The sequence below is a fragment of the Xiphophorus hellerii genome, chromosome 1 (assembly GCF_003331165.1).
Source record: "Xiphophorus hellerii strain 12219 chromosome 1, Xiphophorus_hellerii-4.1, whole genome shotgun sequence".
Classification (NCBI taxonomy): domain Eukaryota; kingdom Metazoa; phylum Chordata; class Actinopteri; order Cyprinodontiformes; family Poeciliidae; genus Xiphophorus; species Xiphophorus hellerii.
In genome coordinates this window covers 17,353,849-17,373,486 of record NC_045672.1, presented here as the reverse complement: position 1 = coordinate 17,373,486, position 19,638 = coordinate 17,353,849, and the positions used below count along the sequence as shown (strand labels likewise).

The window sequence follows — 19,638 nt, the reverse complement described above, 5'->3', positions numbered from 1 at the left end:
CAGATTCAGGATTTCAGTTCAGCAAAAAATTAAAAAGCTATTTCACAGTTCCTAAAGAAATCTGGACTGTGTGATCAGCTCTTGTTTCATGTTCAATTAGAACATGAAACAAAAACAAAAAAAAAAAGGAGATTCTTCCATTACCTGCTCAGAAAATAGAAAAAAGTTTCAACACTTCATCTCATTCTCATGAACTCAATATTGTTTTTATTTTTTACATTGGAGATGAAGAGGTCGACTAAGGACAACATACAGTAAATGCAGCAAATACCACTGGTTGCTATGAAAAGTCTCAGTGTTTTGTCAGGCCAGTTTTATGTATGTATTTTATTAATTTTTGCATTGCGTACCATCATTAGCCATAACTGCCCAACCTAACACATTTTTCGAATGTTTTGCAGGACAATAATGCAGCAACAGTACTACTGTAAAAAATCGAATGATGTTATGACAAAACATAAAATTGAACAATTTTAAAAGGTATTGAATTCTATGCAGTTCCATTTACTTCTAGGTTGTAATGTATCAGTGGCAGAATATAACCTTTGCTTTTGTTGGCATCAACTGCAGTTTCGATTTTTTTTTTTTTTTTGGAGACTCACTGGCACGTAGGGTAAGTAACAGAAACCCAGGTATTTATTGCCTTGGTGCTGTTCAACAAAAGGGTGTGGTGGGAAACTCTTACCTGCAGAACCTTTGCCAAAACAGTCCGGTTATGCTGAAAGCATATGTTCCTATCGTCACAGTTCCCCCTCTAACTCTTTTTCTTTTCCTTGATCCTTTGACTCCTCCTTTTTTTCAGTCTTTCTCCTCCCAGTCTGACTCATGCCGCCTGCCTCACGTGCAAATCAGACAGTAAGAAGTCTATCTTTTAGCAAACCCCATTGAACTTTCAGCTGCAAATACTCTGATAACACATGTGACACCAAAATATTTGAAGGTTCTTCATTTTAAAATGAATTAAGGATATGCAGGCTGAATGAAGAGCATATGCAAACAAAATAATTTTGATGGATAGATGCATGGATTTGATCTAAACTAATGCACTGCAGCTCTGGCTGTGCACATAAATGTTGTCCTGCTGGGAAGGTGAACCTTTGACATAATGCAGTCCTTTTCTAATACTTTGTGTCCATCACCATACAGTTCTATCTTTGGGATTTTTATTTATTTTTACTTTTTTAAGAAAAAGTTGTTTTAATTTTCACTACAGCTTTTATTCCGATGACTTGTTCAAGTACGATGATGGAAATTTGCATTTATTAATAGCTGCATCAAACGGCTCTTTGAACCGCTTGTCCTCAGTTCACCTTTCAGCTGGAATAGTTTGCAAGTTAAAACACAAACACTGTGCAGTTCTGCAACGGTCCCAACAATGACATAACTAAGTATTTAAATGTGCGCTGGCACTGCAATGCAATACGGTCTGTCATGGGTTCCTCTCTCTCTTGCCTGTGCTCCACCCTTCATCCCCGCACCTGCATGTGAACTTTCCTTAGCCCTCGAAGGGGCGCGGTCCCCGAGGGTGGAGTCCACACCTTCTGCGCTGGGAACATTTACCATATGTGAGCTCTTTGGCTTATCCGCTGCACCCGTTGTTGCTGCGCTTCTTCACCGTGGGGCCTCCGCTCTCGTTTGGAGAACTCGTTTGACCCACCCGCTCCAGGTCAGGGATCCGAGTTTGGGAAGATGATGGGACTGCGATCGACCACGGACACCGGGAGCCCGGACACCTCGCTCGTGACGCCGTCCGACAAGGACCTGAGCTCGGGACAGCAACGCGTGCTGAACCAAGTCAACACCATTAAGAGGAGCAAATCGAAGTACAAGAACGGCACGACGAGTCCCACAAGTATGGAAACCGATTTCTTTGAGTTATTTTAAGTCTCGTGGATGGAAAGGCAGTTTGAAAGTTTTCGAGTTTAGTTTTGCTGTCTGGGGAAAGGTGCGTCATTCAAATTTCCAGAGGTGTCGCTCACCAAACTGGCTCCGTTCCCAGACTTTTTTTTTTTTTTTTTTTTTTTGATACGGTTAGGCACTCGTTTGATGTGTGTAGATGAAATCCAGGGAGGTGGCGGGGACGCTGCAATTTCTAGTCCAAACTAGTTCGGTGTGGGAGTGACGCTTGTGCACACACACGCACACACACACCAAAAATGTTTACAAGACTACTGTCACAGTTTCGATAGGTTGGGACAGCAAAATAGACTTTTCGAGACTTAAGTTGCTTGTACGTTATAAATGTCAGTCGACTCTTAATTACTTGACGCACCCCCTGCAGGTAGCATGTCAGGAAACGCACACAAACGTCATTAAAGCAACACTTTTCCAGGCATACAAAACCTCTGGGATTGGCTTATCCTGCAAAACGCAGTGGTGGGAGCTGCTAAAATGTATAAATGTAATAACAAGAGTACGACTTTTGCATAATCTGAAAAACTAAGAGTGCAATCTATTTAGTTCTGTTTATTTTATGTTGTTATGAAAACACCCGATTGGTGTGCGCAGTTACATGCCTACAGCTTTACTGTTTTACAGCCACTTTGAGCATGCACACAAATGTCACTAATAGTGAAATATTTGCCATAAAAAATAACGCGTGTGAACACAACATAAAATTAGATCACATGAAATAATTCAAAATTGGCTAATTTATTCTAGAAATGAAAATCAAATGAAAACTGTTAAAAGTCCTTCTGCTGCTGTGGATTTACTAATTGCATGCATTTTTACAAGTTTTACAAGCTTTTTTTGTTGGAAGCTAGAAATTAAATCCCTAATTTTATCTCAGTTTGAAAATAAACCTCAAACATGTGTTTTTTATGCTTTATTCAAATTACCTTTGAACGTTTTCAAAGATAACTAATTGGTGTGTTCACAGTTCTCAAACTCTGAATGATGGGAAGAAATAAGGATTGGAGCCGCACACACATCTGAGTTCACAGGCCTGCTTTTAACTTTAATATCTGGGAGCTCACATTAACCATTTAGAGTTCCATACAGAAATGTTGAAGCAATGTACAAGTATATACAAATTCACAATGCAGCAACAAACATCATAATAATAGACATTTGCCTCTCTGAATTGAATCAGTTCTATCACACCAGTCGGTCAGATTACGGAAAAACGTTTAGCTTGTTTTAAGGGACCATGTCATATGGTTTATGTTTAGGTTTTGAGGTGCAAAGCTGCAGAAATGGTTTTGCTTAGCTTTTCAAAGTTAGAGGAAAACCACTTTGTGCTTATTCGTAAACAAAAACAAAACAGAGAAGTGTGTGTGTGTGTGCACACATTGAAATTGTTTTAAACCAGTACCTATTCTGTTTAAGTCAAATTTGTGTTTAGCTGAAAACAACCTATAAGAGTTGCCTGGCTGACTATACTGCAAGACTTTGCTTTATTTTTTTCCAGTATGCAGCATTTTTTTTTCTATCATGAGAGTTTTACTTAAAATCATCCGCAGTTACAACAGCAAATTTTTAATAAAAATTATTTGATTTCACTCCTCAAATGCTCAAATACCTATTCCCAATTTCAACACACATTAGTAAAACAAACTGTTTTAGTAATGTGTTTATTTTAACTTCATTTAGCCTTAAAGGCATTTTTCTTTATGCCAGGTAGTCTCTTTTTCCTCCACTCTGAATAATTTGGTGATTAAGGAAGCAATTTTTCAAGCAGAAATCTCTTGGCCCAGAACAGCCGTGAGTCTGTTGTCCTGAGACCTCATCTCATCTCTCTACGACCTGATTACAACATCCACCCTCTTGATTCTGGCTCGATTTCATGTCTGTTTTTCATTCTAGCTTTAGAACTATCGGACTATTAAAATAAAAGCTATTTCTAAGGTTTGGAGTGTATGCATAAACATGTTGATTTATATATATATTTTAAAGGATTCAGTGGTTTTACTTTCTTATTTCTCTTTTATTTGCACAGGCCCTGCTCCACAGACTTTAAAAACCTCTGACTTTGGAATGTTCAAGTATAGGGCAGCTAGCACCTACAGCCGCGCCAACTCCAGCGGGTCAGCCTCTTTCCACAATAAGGTAACTGTTTCTCTCTCTGTCTGTCTTTCTGTGCCAGCATCATGTGTCGGTAATCAGAGCACAGACTTCTGCTTCTTTCAAAAACTCTACAAGAAAAGACCATATTATAGTTTGTTAAAGTGACAAAGTTGAAGTACTTCTGTTAAGTAGTTGGTTCATTTCATCTTCATCCTTAACACTACATGATTTTTTTCAAATATTTCCTATAGACCTATTGCAACGCACATGATCTCGGCCCCCCATATCCTTGCAGGAGGGCAAACAACTGCTCTCCAACAATGACTGCTTTTAGCTGATAAGTTGTCAATATAACATGCTTAATCTTAAATGTATTCGTAATATGTAAAAGAAAAAGTGATGCAGGACTTTGCTACTAACTGTAAATGCCATGACAACTATATAAGGTCAGGAAAAAGGTAAAAAAATAGTGAGGGAGAAGGAAGCACCCTAATTAACAGCGCTGTTAGTTGTTCTGTGTGTTGATATATTTGTATATGCTATGTTGGATATAAATTGAGAAGAAATGTCTTACAAATTGCTGCAGCAAGTCATTAAAAGCCGATTTGGAGTGAATGGCTAGAAATAGACTTAAAATAATCAAATTGCTTGCATTGAGGAAAGACATAAAAAAAAATACTAATTTGCTGAACGAGATACTTTTTTTTCCTATTCTGTTGCCATTACCAGAAATCAGTAGTTGAAATCCTTACTTAGTGAGGCTGTTAACCAAACCATGTTGCTGAGAAATCAATATGTAATATTCTGAGTTCACATTATGGCAGCGTTGAATGACGGATAATTTATAAATTATATTATTTATAGTACCATTGATTCACAAAGTAATTGAGTGTAGTTGAGTACCGATCTGCTGTTCTGACATTTTTGTTGCCATAAACAACAAAAAAACTCTGTGTTTTCCACATTATTTGGTATGACATTCTAGCCCGTTCAATCATTGATATTACAGAGATTTTTGCCTAGCAAGAGAGATTAGAATACTTCATAATCTGAGTTAGGAGAAGCAATTAGATACTTGATTTGAAGTGTTTCAAAAAGGATCCTTGAGGAGCCCCTAATGCGATCTCAAGATTAGTATTTATGATGGCTGAACATTAAAAAGTCATATCCTCTGAGCATCAGGACATGGTTTTTACTCTGAACAAGTTGTGCTCTAGGTTGAGGGTCCAGTGAAGGAGATTTGTTTTGTTCAAGAGTGATGAAAGGTTGGAGCAGGAGATGTGTTGACAAATTATGGCCACATTTGCAGTTTTGCAGGTGTCACGTTGACTCGTCGTGGTAAAGAAGGAATTGAGCCAAAAAGCTAAAGCCTCCATTTACTGGTCAATTTATATTCTCCTATGGCCATGAGACATGTATCATGATCAATAGAACAAGATCCTGAATACAAGTGGCTGAAGTGAGCTTCTTCAATAAGGTGGCCAAACTCGGCTCTAGAGTTTTAGTGAGGAGTTTCATCATACAGCGTGAGCTCAGTCAGCAGCCATTGGTATCTTTGCATCTGGCATCTGAACAGGATGCCTCAAAGATGTCTCTCTTTAGAGTAGGGGTCTGAACCTGCATTCCTCTCTGCTTCAGGACACCTGACTCCAATATTAGCTCATTAGCAGAGTTCTGGAGAGCTTGACTGCATGCTAGTGACGCAAACGTATAGGAGAAGGGACACATCTCAAAGTTGCAGGACTCTGGCCCTTGATGAATGCAGTTTGAGACCACTGCTTTAGAGGTCTTCCATAAGTGTGCCCCCTGGGCAGACCAAAAACACACCAGAAGGACTATGTACCTTATGGCCTAGTAACCATTTGGGGTCCCCCTTAGAATGAGCCAGAGTGTGTCTATATGCAAAGGTTTGACTGAGTTTCCTTCCAAGATACATTACCTCAGTAACCCAGTCTCTGATAACTGACAGACAATGAATGGCTAGATATTTGAACAAACGGAGTAGCTGAAATGCTCTGCAGAAAAACTATTTAGATTTTTTTGCATTCATGTGCTTCTGTGTTTGTTTGCTTTGGTAAATAGCTGTGTAAAAAGAAAGCGTCACTCTCTACTCTGTTACAAAACTCCGGATTCGATATGCTTGTACTAAGATGAACTATTCTGTAATCCAAATTTCAGTAACGTTGGCTGCAACTGTGTGTTTATTTGGCTCTTTGTTTGGGTGTGTGCATGTATTTATGGTGATTTGGCCTGACCTGACCTGCTCACACATTAGTGAGGCATTTCTAGGGAACTTGTTGGTGTTGCTGTTCTGATGAAGGCTCATAGTCCACACATCATGTTGTGTCATATTTTATTCATCTGCAAATATGCGCATCAGGTAGAATAATTTTGAATATATTCAGCTATATTGAAAAGCATGTGCAGCTTTATGTAGCTTATTTCCTGAAATCCAGGTAAGAATAATAATGTGCTAAAGTGAATTGCCATCATTGCTGAATTAGTAGTCCACAAAAATGTATACACTTAATTTCCGATTTGAAGAAAAAAACAAACAAAAAAAACATGTAATTAATATTTTACAAAAGTGAAACTTGTTTATTCAGTGGCCGATCTCAGTTTATTCTTGCCTTCAGGGATTCATTGAGCTAGAAAGATCAGTGACGTTAATCTTGTAATCTCTGTAGTTTCCTGTTATTATAGAAGCCACTGCCTCTGTTAGATAATACTTTATAAACACTGAATGTCATTGTACATGCAAGATCATTTGCCGATAGGATACGTTTCAACTTTCGGTTGCTATAGAATTATTTTAAGGTAAAATATGAGTTTATCTTATTTGACATCTTGCCCGAAGCTGAGAAACACAGCCTTAAAGGGAGGCAGTTTTAAAGGCTGCTAAACTGGATTAGTTAAAACTTTAAGTTTTCTCCAGAACGGCGTTTCTTCACCTTACTGCATATCCACTGCGTTACATAGAAATTCTCAAACAGTTATAATTTAGTCAGTGAATCTTACTTGATCCAAGCAAGACCACATGCAACAACTCACTGTATCTGTGGATGTTTCCAAATACTGCTTTAAAGAAGTTAAAGATATTCAAACATCATGTTGAATATCTTTTTCAATTTTTCTGCCAAGTCCCTTGGTGATATGTGTCTTGCTTTCTCAGCACCATGTGAGCTTTATAACACCAGGAGATTAACTGTACATGCCTCTTCCTATAACTTTCACATAACCTAGTTCTCCTTAATGATAAATTAAATATGTCAAAATGTCAGCTGCAGACAGCTGGAACTTTGATTAATGACTTTTCTGCAAAGAGAAGTTGCTTCTTTCTTCACTGATGTTCATTGATCAAGTTTGACAGGAAATGGTTTCCCTGCCAAACCTTTCATGTTTGTGTAAAAATGTTTGCATGGACATTCATCTCTTGTGTTGCTCAGACTCTTCTGAGTTTTACTCTGTCCTACTTGGGAATATTCAAATAATGTGTGTGGGCGTGTGCGCGTGTGTGTTCAAGTGCATGTGTGTTTGTGTGCTAGCCTGGCCATTAACTTCCAGTGCAAAACTGTTCAAAAAAAGGGGCCAATCAGCAAACAGGAGAAGTTGTGAACAATTACATTGATTTTCTGCACTGTTTTAGAATTGTAGTCTACCTGTAGTTTTAACAATGACAGCAGGGGAAGTGAACAAAGCCGTTCGATCTCTGTTGGCCACGCTTTCACATATTGAATTAACATTAACAAAAGTTTATGCACCAACAAAAGTTAGTTTATGAAACTAACAAAACTAATGTATTTCGGCTGTCGTTCTGTTGTTGTCGTATCAACCTTCCAGACCACTCAGACCTTCTGGTTTTGGTCTTCTTTGCATCCCCAGAACCAGAACCAAACATGGAAAAGCAGCTTTCAGCTTCTATGCACCTCAAATCTTAAACTACCTACCAGAAAACTGCAAAACTGCTGAAATACAAAGTTCAGTTAATTCAAGGCTAAGATCTCGCCTGTTTACAGCTGCCTTTGATTAGCAGCCACTGGAACATTGATCAACATATTTGTGTGTTTTCCTGATGATTTTGATGACATTTGGCAAAGTGTAATGTTTACTGCTTGTTTCATACTTGATAACTGTATGATGCTTTTATGATTTAAATTACTTTGAACTACCTTGACACTGAAACGTTCTTCCAATAATTATGAAAGTTGTTTTATTCTAAAAGTCTGATTTTAAAATAATGCCTTATAAGAAAAAGAAGGAACAGAGCTTTAAAAAACATCCATGGATTAAAAGCACTAAATACAACTTAGTTATGTATGTGGTCACAGTCACAGTCCCTAGAAGATAGCATCACATACACCTCTTCACTAAAACATGAATTTCTGTCATCTACTCACTCAGAGTTGCTCTAAATAACTGACTGACTCTTAATAGGCTCGTAGTATGGCACAAAGTTTTTGGCTTAGAAGGGAGTTCTCTTAGAGCAATTTTAAGAATACATCCCAGAACTTTTTGCAGTCTTCAGCCAAAAACTGTTTCATTCAGTTCTGATTTGTTTTCTCACATATTTGGGATCATAAACAATAACTGCTGTTCTTTTCTGCCCTGCAATTTATGTAAATATTCAGAAGAGTCGAAGTCTAACAACTAAAAGTATGAAGGGAAGATTAGTGAACTCCAACATGGAACAAGTCAACACCTCATCCTGGACAAAAAGCCCCAATGGGCTGAAACCCAGTCGGAGTGACCCCGTTTTGACTTCAGCTTCTTGTCTTGCTCCAGCACGTAGTATGGTGAGTAGTTATTGCTTCAGTGTTTTTGCCAGATTTCAAAATGATACCAAATAATTTTTTTTTAACTATTATTCTTTTTCTAGAAAGCCAAAGGGCAGATCAGCTCAAGCCAAATTCAAGTTACTAAAGAGTCCCGTTCAATAATTAATGGCCCGACTTTCACTGAGAGTCAAACACGCATTTTTCGGTCACCTTCCACCCAGTCTCAAACCGATGGCAAGTTGGGCACCATTAGGGTGTCCAAAATCGAGCAGTCACCCATGTGAGTTTACTTTGCTCCTTGCTTTCTGCTTTGATTCATAATATTTATTAGGCATTCATTTTTCCCCCTTCTGAACACCTAATTGCCAACTCAGTTTTCATTTCCTATGTGTTTTCTGATAGGGTGAACTCTACAGGATACATGCAAGATAATATAACCCTAAAAGAGGCCGTGGATTACCTGTCGAGCTCTAATGAGAGCTACCAGCAACATGGGGCCAACTATATCCAACACGTCAGCTACAGTGAAGATTCAGCCAAAGCAGAGGTTGGTATGCTGCATTACATCCTGTTACCAGAAGGAATTGCATACAATGTAGGGTCTTTTGTCACTGAGGGGGTGGAAGCGTGTTTGCAAAAAACGCAGCATTTAACATACAATGGAATGGTTTAGATCAAAGTGAATTTTCTGTCAATTTTTTTTTCAAGGTCTAGTGTTAAATTAGTTGCTAAATTCTCTCAAGACTTTACAGCTGATCTTCACAGAGGCTTTCCATACATGAGTTCGAGCTATTTTGCCATGAATAATAATGAAACATTTCAGTTTAGATATGCAGACCAGTTACACATCCAATAAAAAGGAACCGACTCAGGGGACTGCACACAAATACATGCCACACTTTTAAATTTTTTTAATTTGTAATAAAACACTTTATCCCTTTCCTCTTACTTTGCAGCTCTGCACATACTTTGTGTTGGTTTATTACATAAAATGTAAAAAGGGGAAAAAAAGGCATTTAGTTGCATCAAGGGGAAGGAGTGCTTTTGCAAGACGCACTAGTGAATACCATTGTCAGTTTGTTCATACTTACTTGGAAATGACAGAAAACTAGATTTTTAATATTTTTCCAGCTTTTTTTTAGCAGGACCAAAGCTTTATGTTAATTGTAAAAAGATTCATTTATTCTCTGTGATGACAGAAAATTGTCACTTCATCAAAAATGGCAGCTTTGAAAAAATCCTGACAAATCATTCTAATCATAAACCAGAAATAACAGGTTGTCTCCCAATCACAATTTTGTGTTGCAGGTATTCGAGCTTAATGGAATTCCACCTTTGGTGAACATGCTGGACAGCAGCAACTCAAGCTTACAAAAGGCCGCTTCTGGTGCTCTGAGAAATCTTGTCTTCAAGAACATGGATAACAAGATCGAAGTTCAGAAATACGGTGGCATAGCTAAGGTCCTGAACCAAATGAAGAACACAAAGTCTACTGAAACGCAGAGACAACTCGCTGGTATGGACAGCTGATTGTAATAGGATCTCAAAAATTAAGGCTGGATTTTACTGAGAAAACAGGACATTGTTATATTGTTTTTGAATATTATGATGATGATATGTAATTAAATGACATAGCAATTATGTCATTTAATTACTTTAATTAATTCATTTAATTAATTATTATGTCACCTCTGATCCGTAGCATCTCAGTCTCTAAGGTGTAAATCAGGTGTGGGTATTAAATTATGGCCTACCAAATATTTAATCCCACTAGTTCTTTATGATTGTGGTATTGCACAGAATGAAATTATGATGAATCATGCATTTCGATCTATTGGGCAGCTCTGCTAAGAATGATTTTTAATCTGAAGACACAAATACTCATTTTGCTATACTTAATAGTTCAGATTTGTTGAAAGAATGATGCATTTATACATTAGAAAGGAACAGTGAGAACTGTGGGATTAGGAAAAGTGTTTTTGGTAGTTGTCTAAAATGCTGATGCATTAAAACAGTGATATATATGTATTTTTTTTAAAAAGGCCTACTCTGGAACCTGTCTTCCGCTGAAGTACTGAAGAATGAACTAATTTCAACAGCACTTATTGCTCTGACTAAGAATGTGGTGGTGCCATTTAGCATCCCAAAGGATAACCCAGAATGTGTAGATCCAGAAGTTTTCTATTTTGCCACCGGCTGCTTGAGGTAAATATCTTTCTTCCTTCTGTATTTGCATTTGTAACATTTTTCAGAGCATCAAGATGTATCGGACAAAAACGAAGTTGAGTAAGTACAAAGAACGGTTTTCAAATATTCCATTTATCAGGGGAAAAAAGGTATTAAAAAAAACATAGGCTATATGTGAAAAAGTAATTACCTCTAAACCTAATAACCGGTTGTGCACCCTTCACGTCTATCAAATCTTTGCAGTATCTTCCATTGAGTTTGTCGCATTGCTATGGCTCAGCTCTTCTTTGGAGAATCGTTTTTAAATTACACACACAGAAGGATTTTTGCATATGAACAGCCTGTTTGAGGTCATGCCGCAGTATCTCAATCAGATATTTAAACTAAACAGATTTTTTTGAGCTCTGTCCAGCTGCATAACGCAAATGTGCTTGAGTTTCATTATAACTGAAAAACTTTTTTTTTTTTTTTGGTATTTACTGAGGTTATCTTCAACATTAATATTAGTTTGAACTGAAAATCTGTTTTTACATTTTCTGACAATCTGTGTGGTGACACCACGTAATAATGAGCAATGATTAATGATGTGCATGTAGGAACCTAAGCAGCGGCTCAGCACAGGACAGGGAAAAAATGCGAACATGTGAAAACCTCATTGAGGCCCTGGTGACATACATTTCATCATGTGAGAAAGAGGGGAAATCTGATGAAAAGGTAAGCGTAAATACACACGTCGTCATAATTTGTCGACACTGACAATTGTCATTCAGTGTCACTTAAATCAGGTAATGTAGTCGAGTAGTTGCCAAAAAAATTATTCAGCAACCTATTTCATAGTCATATAAAAGTGCTTTTTTGTGACAAAGCTAACCAATAGGCCAAGCAATTGTGTTTTTTTCTACCTTTGGATTTAGTGTTTTACTGTGTTGCCTGATTTAGTGACGACTTATAATAACTGACTCCTGACCTGCATTGTTTGTGGCAGCACGTGAAGTTTAATGATTCGTATGAAGTGTTGCATGACTGACCTCATCATCGAAGGAAGTCTATCTGTTCATCAGATATTCTTGATTCTGTTTGTTTCCATTGAATTTGGATGACTCACTTCTCAAGATGCCTCCTACTTCTCTCCCAGTTCCCATCTCTCATGTTTCTTACACAGAATGTGTTCATTCTACATTTTAAGCATTTTCTGAATTTTGCTTGGAAACATCCGTAAGCTAAAATAAATATATGTGCATGTTCTTGGGAAAGTACTGCATGCATGTAAATTTTAATGTTCACATACATACATGTATGAGATAACTGAAACTCAAGTCAGTATCCCCACACAGTTAAGTCCATTGTTATACAAGCTCCTGGCAAATTTAGATGTACATTTATTTTCATTTATCCCAGTCAGGACATGCATAGTTCAAAGGATTAAAAAAAAAAACAATTTAAAATGAATATTGTATTTAAAACAGTGTTTTTGTTTTTATCTACATCTTCATAAGTAAAAGCAATATAGAACAATTCTTATAACCTTCTTACTAAGAAATTGAAAAATCAAATTGCTGGCCAGTCTTTTGCATGTTGCCATTGCTATTTTGGCAATGTATTTTTTGCATTGTAATTACAAGTCTTTGAGGGTTCAGCTCCCTTCACAGATTCTCTGTCAGTGTGGACTCCGGCCTGGCAACTCTGAAACATTAATATCACTCCAAGTCAGAAGAAGCATATTGGTAGACTAAAATATCACTTTAAATGTACTTCTGCAACTTGGAGTATGAATAATTTGGGGTTTAAATGTACCTGCACTGTTGGAGTATTTACCAAACTTCATTATTATGTAGAATCCCTTTTATTAGTATTTCTTATTTGTGTTAATTTTGGTTCAGGGACTGCTTACGGCCTGTTGCTACATGTCTCAGCTAACAAATATAGTTATAGAAATAATTACTTTAGGACATGTTGTCCTGCATGATCTGTTTTATTTCTTGTTTTCATTTTATAGCCTGTGGAGAACTGTATGTGTACTCTCCATAACCTGACATACCAACTATGGCAAGAGTGTCCAGAGGCTTCATTCTCAACAGAGGCTCAATCTGAGGGTAGGAAAAGCCCCACAGTTGGATGCTTCAGTCCTAGAAGCAGAAAAGCTAAAGATGAGGTGGGTGTTAACCAAGAAGCTTGACCAAATCATGATGACCACATTTTAGGTCCTAAACTGCTTTCCTCTCTGCTCAGATTTTCTCAAACCCACCGCAAGTCTTGGCAGAAGACAGCAATAAGATAGCCCTGGCATCATCAAAGGTGGAGTGGTTGTACAATTCAAAAGCCACAGATGTGTATGTTTCACTGCTCAAGTCGTCCGAAAACAATGCCACTAAGGAGGCCAGCTGTGGTGCCATGCAGAACCTCACTGCGAGCAAAGAAAAGGTTAGTAGTAGGAAATGTTAAAAACTAAATCCGTGCAATGTTCCCTCTAATTTTTCATGTGTCTGGGCATACACACAAGCTTCCTGAGTACACTGAGGACCACTGTGGGCATCATCGGATGTGCACGCCGTGGCTACGCACTAGTATTACATCTGTAATAAATCTGGGATCGTAGCAAGTTGCATGGCTTATTAAAAGAATCAGATTACATCAGCAATTTTCATTTGTTTGCTTTTAATATAAGTGATTTGCCCCACTTAAAATGAAAAAAACAAAAACATTGCTGTTCAGGAGATACGTAGTATGTTATAAGTAAGAGTGCTGCTTTAGCCAGGGTGAGAAATGAGACATTATACCTTTCAGACATAACTTTTTGCTCACATTAAAACATTCACATTTTGCACAATGAAATGTGTTCTATAGCTTGTGATACAGTATAAATTCTTGTAAAATATTTAATTACACAGTTTTTTCACATCTGCCCTTCTCACTTCTCCAGTGGCTGCACACTTTGCCCATGTTGATGGCTCCATCTGCTTCTTGCCTTGACTTTATGCGCATCAGCTGGTCCAAATGTGCCACTTTCGATGATTTCTGGATGCTGTTTTGATATGATTCATTGAACTAAATCCCCTTTCACATTCAGTGCTGGAAGTTTGAAATGTAGCAAATATCCACAAGTTGTGAGATCTCCTTTAGCTCCTCACATCTAAGTGCTGCATCACCATATCTGAGAATGTCCTGACTAACCACTGCTTAAGTTTTTGCTTCATTATGTACTTTAATTCAGCATATTGACTGTTAATGGCCTCCATAGTCTGGATGGGTGGGGGAGAATGGCCTCATACTTCTTTGCCAGTAGAAAGAAGTATGATGTCTGCTGATCCATAATCAAAATGTCTGAGTTCAATGTCAAATGCAGACCATTCCTTTAATTCATCCTCTGAAAAACGAGCATCAATGTGATCGCAGACCTTACTAATAAAAAGAGTAATCTCACCAGTATTTCTGCCATCACCTGATGAGGTCCCCATTGCCTCCTTGACACGGTGACTCCATTGTACATTGTACTGTTCTTCTATTTTGCACAAATTCCGACAGCTTAAAAGAAACGCATTTCTTTTTTACTTTGGCTTGGTGAGTGGATGTCCCACTGCCCAATCGCTTAGACATGATAATGTGTTAGCTTTCGCGTCCCTTAACTCCGCCGCACTATTCTTACCTAGCTAATCTGCACGGTGCCACAGCGCATATGACCAAGGCACGTACACACAGTAGCATGCGATGATTGGCTGCGTAGCGAAAGTGAACCATATCATATCATTGGCTGGACACCTGTCACTCACTGAGTTAGATCGCAAAGTAGTACAGAAAAAAATTTTATTGGTTCATAGTCAAAACTGATGTCTGAGCCCAATGTCCAGTTGCTGGACTTTATTTTATGTGCTACACAGATTTTCTTGTGCGCTGAGAATATGCGAGCAGGCTCGCAGCTTAGAGGGAACATTGAATCAGTGTAAATTTCCACTATGAACTCTTTGAATAAGTGGTGTAAATGTGGATAACTTCACTGAAGTGGTACATACAACTGAAATGTATTTACGTGTCTTGTGTTTCAGGGGTCTGTAGCTGTGAGTGAGCATTTGTTCAAGCAACTTGCGGACAATTTTCTGCTGTCCAGTCTATTGCGGTCCAACGCTACTCAAAAGACGTATGCCTCTCTTCTGGATAACATGTCTCGCAAACCCACTTTACTATCCCAGATGGGTAAGAAGCAACCTTTATTTTCAAATAGGATGGACTGTTTACAGGAGCATCTGAAAAATCTAGAATATAATTGTATAAGTGTTTGATCAGAAATGGTGATTTTAGTTTCCAGCAAGGCATGAGATCTGTGCACTCTATTAATCTCAAAAATATTTAAATTTGTTAAGATGCACCTGTATGTTTATGGCGCATACACTGACTGCACTCAATGTCATAAATTTCATTTATGTCAAATAAGGTTTCACTATTTCTCTTCTGTGTAGCACCGAAGATTTTGCCTGAACTTGGGAAGGTTTTGTCTGACGACGCTTGGCAAGAGGAAGCTCATCCTGACACTGTTGCAACTGTTTGCAATGTGTTACATAGACTGCTGCTGGTAGACCGGGACATCAGCAAGAAGACCATGAGTGCAAAAGTGATTATAGGACTGCTGGGGATAAGTGAGAGAGAGTGAGTTTTTTGTTGTTGTTGTTTTCCAGCTATTCCATAGTCTTGGTCAAGTGTCACTTTGCTCTTCCCAACTGATTATTGTCTCTTCGTTATAGTCCTGAAGACAGTGGATCCCTTGCAGCCTCAAAACTGCTACACAACTTGTGGACAGATAAGTTTCTGAGAAGCACCATAAAACATGTAAATTTATCAATCACTATTTAACCTGTGCCTGATTAGGGACCTTTTCCTCTCAAGCAAATATGATGAACTGGGGTCAGCTTACAGTTCAAAGCAGAAGTTCACACACACGGAATAGAAACACTCTCCCCTGGTCCCTCACTGTGTGAAGTTAAATAAGACCAAACAGCTGTTAGCTCAGTTTACTATGATGTATTTATGTCTTCAAAATTAGAATTTTACATGCAGAATGATTACTCTGCTTGAAACAACAAGGGAAAGCTCAGATAATGATGGCATGGCTTTGGAAACTTCTGATTGGTTAACTAACACATTTAAGCTACGGTACTTGGAACGCACGGTACAGTGGGGACCTACGGTACAGGTGGAACGCACTGTTTTCTTGTTTGACACGATGTGAAAGTTAAAAGAAAACAAGGGATCAGGAAGAGAATTGTAGAACTGCAAATGTCTGGTACATCCTTGGGCACAATTTTCAAGCAATTATATGCAAGTACAGACATGATGAGAATGTCCAATCGTCGATAATACTAATAATTTGTTCATATTGTTTCTCTCATTATTGTGGCATTTAGTAAATAAAAAATAATTGTAGTCATTTTAACTGACCTAAAACAAGAGACGTTTTGTCTGATTTAACTTTAGACAGTGAGGAAAAGAAGGTATTTTTTATTTGGTGTAAATGTCTGGTTTCAGCAGATTGGTGGGTGTTTTTAATTACTCCTCAGGCTCATGGAGAGACTTTCTCCTACCTTCTACCACAGCCAAGATTTTGGTCATTTCAGAAACGATAAGTTGTTCAGAAACAACTGAGAGTTAATGCTCTCAGTTATGGAGAAAGTCGTAACGGAGGGGGTGTGTGTGTGAAGAATGGAGGGAAGCAAGAGAAGATTGAACAGATAGGAAGAAAGGAAAATATTCTCCACAGAGCACTTTTGCATGAGCACAAATAGTTATATTTATGTAGCTATTATTAGACAAACTCAGATGTCATAAAACCTCAACAGACAAGTAGAGCAGGTTGCAGGCTGGAGAAACAGCAGATTCTCTCACTTGTAATCTCCCAGAGGTTCTTTCAATTTGCTGACACTGTACATTGCTTCTCTGTTGGTGGTGCACATTAAGGCACCGGTGAGAGAAGTCACACTGATTTTCTTCCAAACTTTGCTCTCCGCAGCTGAAATTTGACAAATTCAAATTTGTTAATCCAAAAACCATAGCAGCTGCCACGGAGTCCACGCCCGATGAATGAATGTCCACCCCGAGATTAATAAGAGGTAAGCCTGCCTCTGAATTCTCATTCAACTTTAACATCTCCATGTAGACAATGTAAGCCAAATGAATCAAAAGAGGTATTAGGACTTATTTTCTTAGCTGCTTCTTTCTCTGTCTATGTGCCTGTGCTTGCAGAAGGAAACCCGCCTGATCAGAAGCTTCTGCAGCCACACCCTTAAAATCTTCACTGCCAACCTTGTTGGAAGAAGTTATGTCCTTCTTACGCTATGTATATAGAGTGGAGAGATTTTAGCCTCGTGAATAATCAAAAGTTGCTTGTAATTTAATTTGACAGTGTTTGTGCGTTTCGGTAGGCTAAGTGTGAGAGCTAGGTGTGCGTTAGTGCCAAAATCAAATTCATGCAGCCTTCAATACACATGACCACTTCATGGATTGTGACTTGCAGCGATTCTTAAGAGTCACAAGTTGCATCGCTGTAAAATATTACAATGTTATCAGTTACTAGTGGCTAGAACATAACACATCCATGATGATGTTTAGAACTGACATATACATCAGAAACATGAAAAAAGTTAAGAAATATGTTTTTTGGGGGAGAGGGGGTTTATGTGTACGTGGAAAATTAAGTGTTTTTAGTAACACTTAAGTAATATCAAGCAAATAAAAATTCAGTTTGAGGTCAAAATAAGTACACCACCAGTTTATATCATGAATAGAATAGTCGGAAAATATCATGTTCACATTTAAAAAATTTATTTGTTGTTGATGTTAAAAATGCTATGTTTCTGTAATTGTATATATATATATGTATACATGTTATTCTATGATAAAAAAAAAAACATGCACATAAACATGGTATTATCAATGTGTGAAAAGTCCATATTTCACATATGGATCTGGCAACTATTCATTTTGCTTCTTTGCCATTTCATACAGTTTGAACCCATTACTTCCTTTAAAAGCTGTCTATTTTGAAGTTTCGTGACAAAATGTTCACTATACTCATTTAAAAACGTTTTCACAAACATTAATTCTATTTCTTATTCAACAATCCCAACTTCTTTAAAGTCTCTTTGCACTAAATGATGTACAACGTGTATAAGATTCAGCTTATCAGGCCAAAAAAATAAATCATACATTTTCAGAAAGAAAAAAAAAAGAACATAATTTTCTTCCAGGTATGAAATGGAAGTGGGTTGGGACAAGCTGGCAGTGTGTGTCTACTAAATGGGAGTGTGACTTCGCAAAGGATCAATTTGACTCTAGCTGCTTGCTGGCTCTTAACAGACATTTACCAACAGTTACAGCCTGGCCTCTCTTAAAGGTTATAAAATACACCTATTTGTTTTGCTAATGCTTGTTTATTGACATGTTGCCAATTTTGTTTGAAACACAACTACAGAGACACCTCTTGACACATTCCTGTAATTTTACGGTGTTTATATAGTATACAAGGCTTTTTATTTTTCAGTTTTTGTGAATCATTTTTAAAGTGATAAATATTCCACGTCTGATTTTATGCTTTATGCTGGCAGTGACTTCACTGACTGGTGGCTCACACAGACACTACGGTTATATCAGTGGTCTTCAATGGATACTTCTAGGTTTCTTAAGATGTGCAGTACTGGGGGAGGGGAGGGATTCTTCTTTTTTATTGCCCTGTCACTGAATGTGCATATTATGTAATTTGTATTTCTGATATAGGTTCGTGTTTTTTCGACATTGACTTGAATTTTTATGAAAAACCAGAAAAAATCGAGGCAAAGTGGTAGCATGAGCGAGTGATGCATTTAAAGGAGTTTTGTGCAGCAGTAAAGAGTCAGGCCTGTCAGCCACCGCCTTATAGCAGGTGGAGCCAGCGATGAGGGATGTTGGCAACACTCTCTTAAGTGTTCTTTGATGCAATTTAGCTAATTGCAGAGCTGGAAATAAAAAGGCTGTACCTTTTTACGTAAGCATAATGAATAATGAGCTAAGCTCAAATCATCGGGCAGGAGGAAGACACAGATGTTTTTTTTTGTCCAACTCATCATGTTTTCTCTCTCTCTCTCTTGCAACCTTACAGCGTTATGGGGTCTTTACAGGGTATCTGTTTTGACAGAGCTACTGTCTATTTCTTTGAACAAAAAAAACCCAAACATGTTTCCTGTTGGTGCAGATTGTGTAACAAACGATAAAAGACATCTCAGCTATTTGTTAAGGTGGTTGGCAGCTGTTAGGATTCCCTATCAACCCAAAGCGAAAGACATTGGACATTTTTATACTTGGCTGTCTTAAGGTTCCTCTGCCTTAGGCTCGATCACCTTCAGTATTGTTTGGAATGTTTTTTGAGAATTGCGTATGTTACATTTTATTAGGAGTTTTGTTATTAAGTTGTTACTTTACATGCAAAAATAAACAGCTATGCAAGCAAAGAGTGTCAAGGTTGCCTGTTTCTTCGGGACATAACTTACACAGTATTTACAAATGAAATCACTACACAACCATATTTATTGTGTTTGTTTAGAGTTTAGTGTCTGGTTGCAGTTTTATTGGTTGATATCTTCAACTAATTAAGCTGCAGGCTCTCATTCCAGGAGAGTTCATGTGGTTTGTGCATGCCTTTCTCTGACTA

General features: G+C 37.8%; 1 protein-coding gene across 2 annotated transcripts; it reads left to right on the top strand.

Moving 5' to 3' along the window:
* The first annotated feature begins 1,551 nt into the window (after positions 1 to 1,551).
* Positions 1,552 to 19,447, top strand: pkp1a (plakophilin 1a). Of its 2 annotated transcripts, none has more exons than XM_032565850.1 (15): positions 1,552 to 1,852; positions 3,941 to 4,050; positions 8,637 to 8,801; positions 8,885 to 9,063; positions 9,186 to 9,330; positions 10,092 to 10,299; positions 10,826 to 10,988; positions 11,567 to 11,684; positions 12,967 to 13,122; positions 13,200 to 13,391; positions 15,011 to 15,158; positions 15,422 to 15,608; positions 15,704 to 15,788; positions 16,966 to 17,065; positions 18,203 to 19,447. In XM_032565850.1, the coding sequence occupies exons 1-14, from the start codon at positions 1,690 to 1,692 to the stop codon at positions 17,038 to 17,040; spliced, it is 2,094 nt and encodes a 697-aa protein (XP_032421741.1). In that variant the 5' UTR covers positions 1,552 to 1,689; the 3' UTR covers positions 17,041 to 17,065; positions 18,203 to 19,447. The 2 variants fall into 2 exon arrangements, with proteins under 2 accessions (XP_032421741.1, XP_032421733.1); XM_032565842.1 differs by having other exon boundaries at positions 1,553 to 1,852; positions 17,199 to 19,443.
* Positions 19,448 to 19,638: the final 191 nt, after the last annotated feature.

What these genes read in the sequence shown, in the direction of transcription:
- pkp1a (XM_032565850.1), top strand. Translation starts at nt 1,690, where the DNA reads ATGATGGGACTGCGATCGACCACGGACACCGGGAGCCCGGACACCTCG. An exon ending in AAAATCGAGCAGTCACCCAT is followed by an intron (nt 9,064 to 9,185) that starts GTGAGTTTACTT and finishes GTTTTCTGATAG; the next exon opens with GGTGAACTCTACAGGATACA. An exon ending in AACGCAGAGACAACTCGCTG is followed by an intron (nt 10,300 to 10,825) that starts GTATGGACAGCT and finishes TTTTTTAAAAAG; the next exon opens with GCCTACTCTGGAACCTGTCT.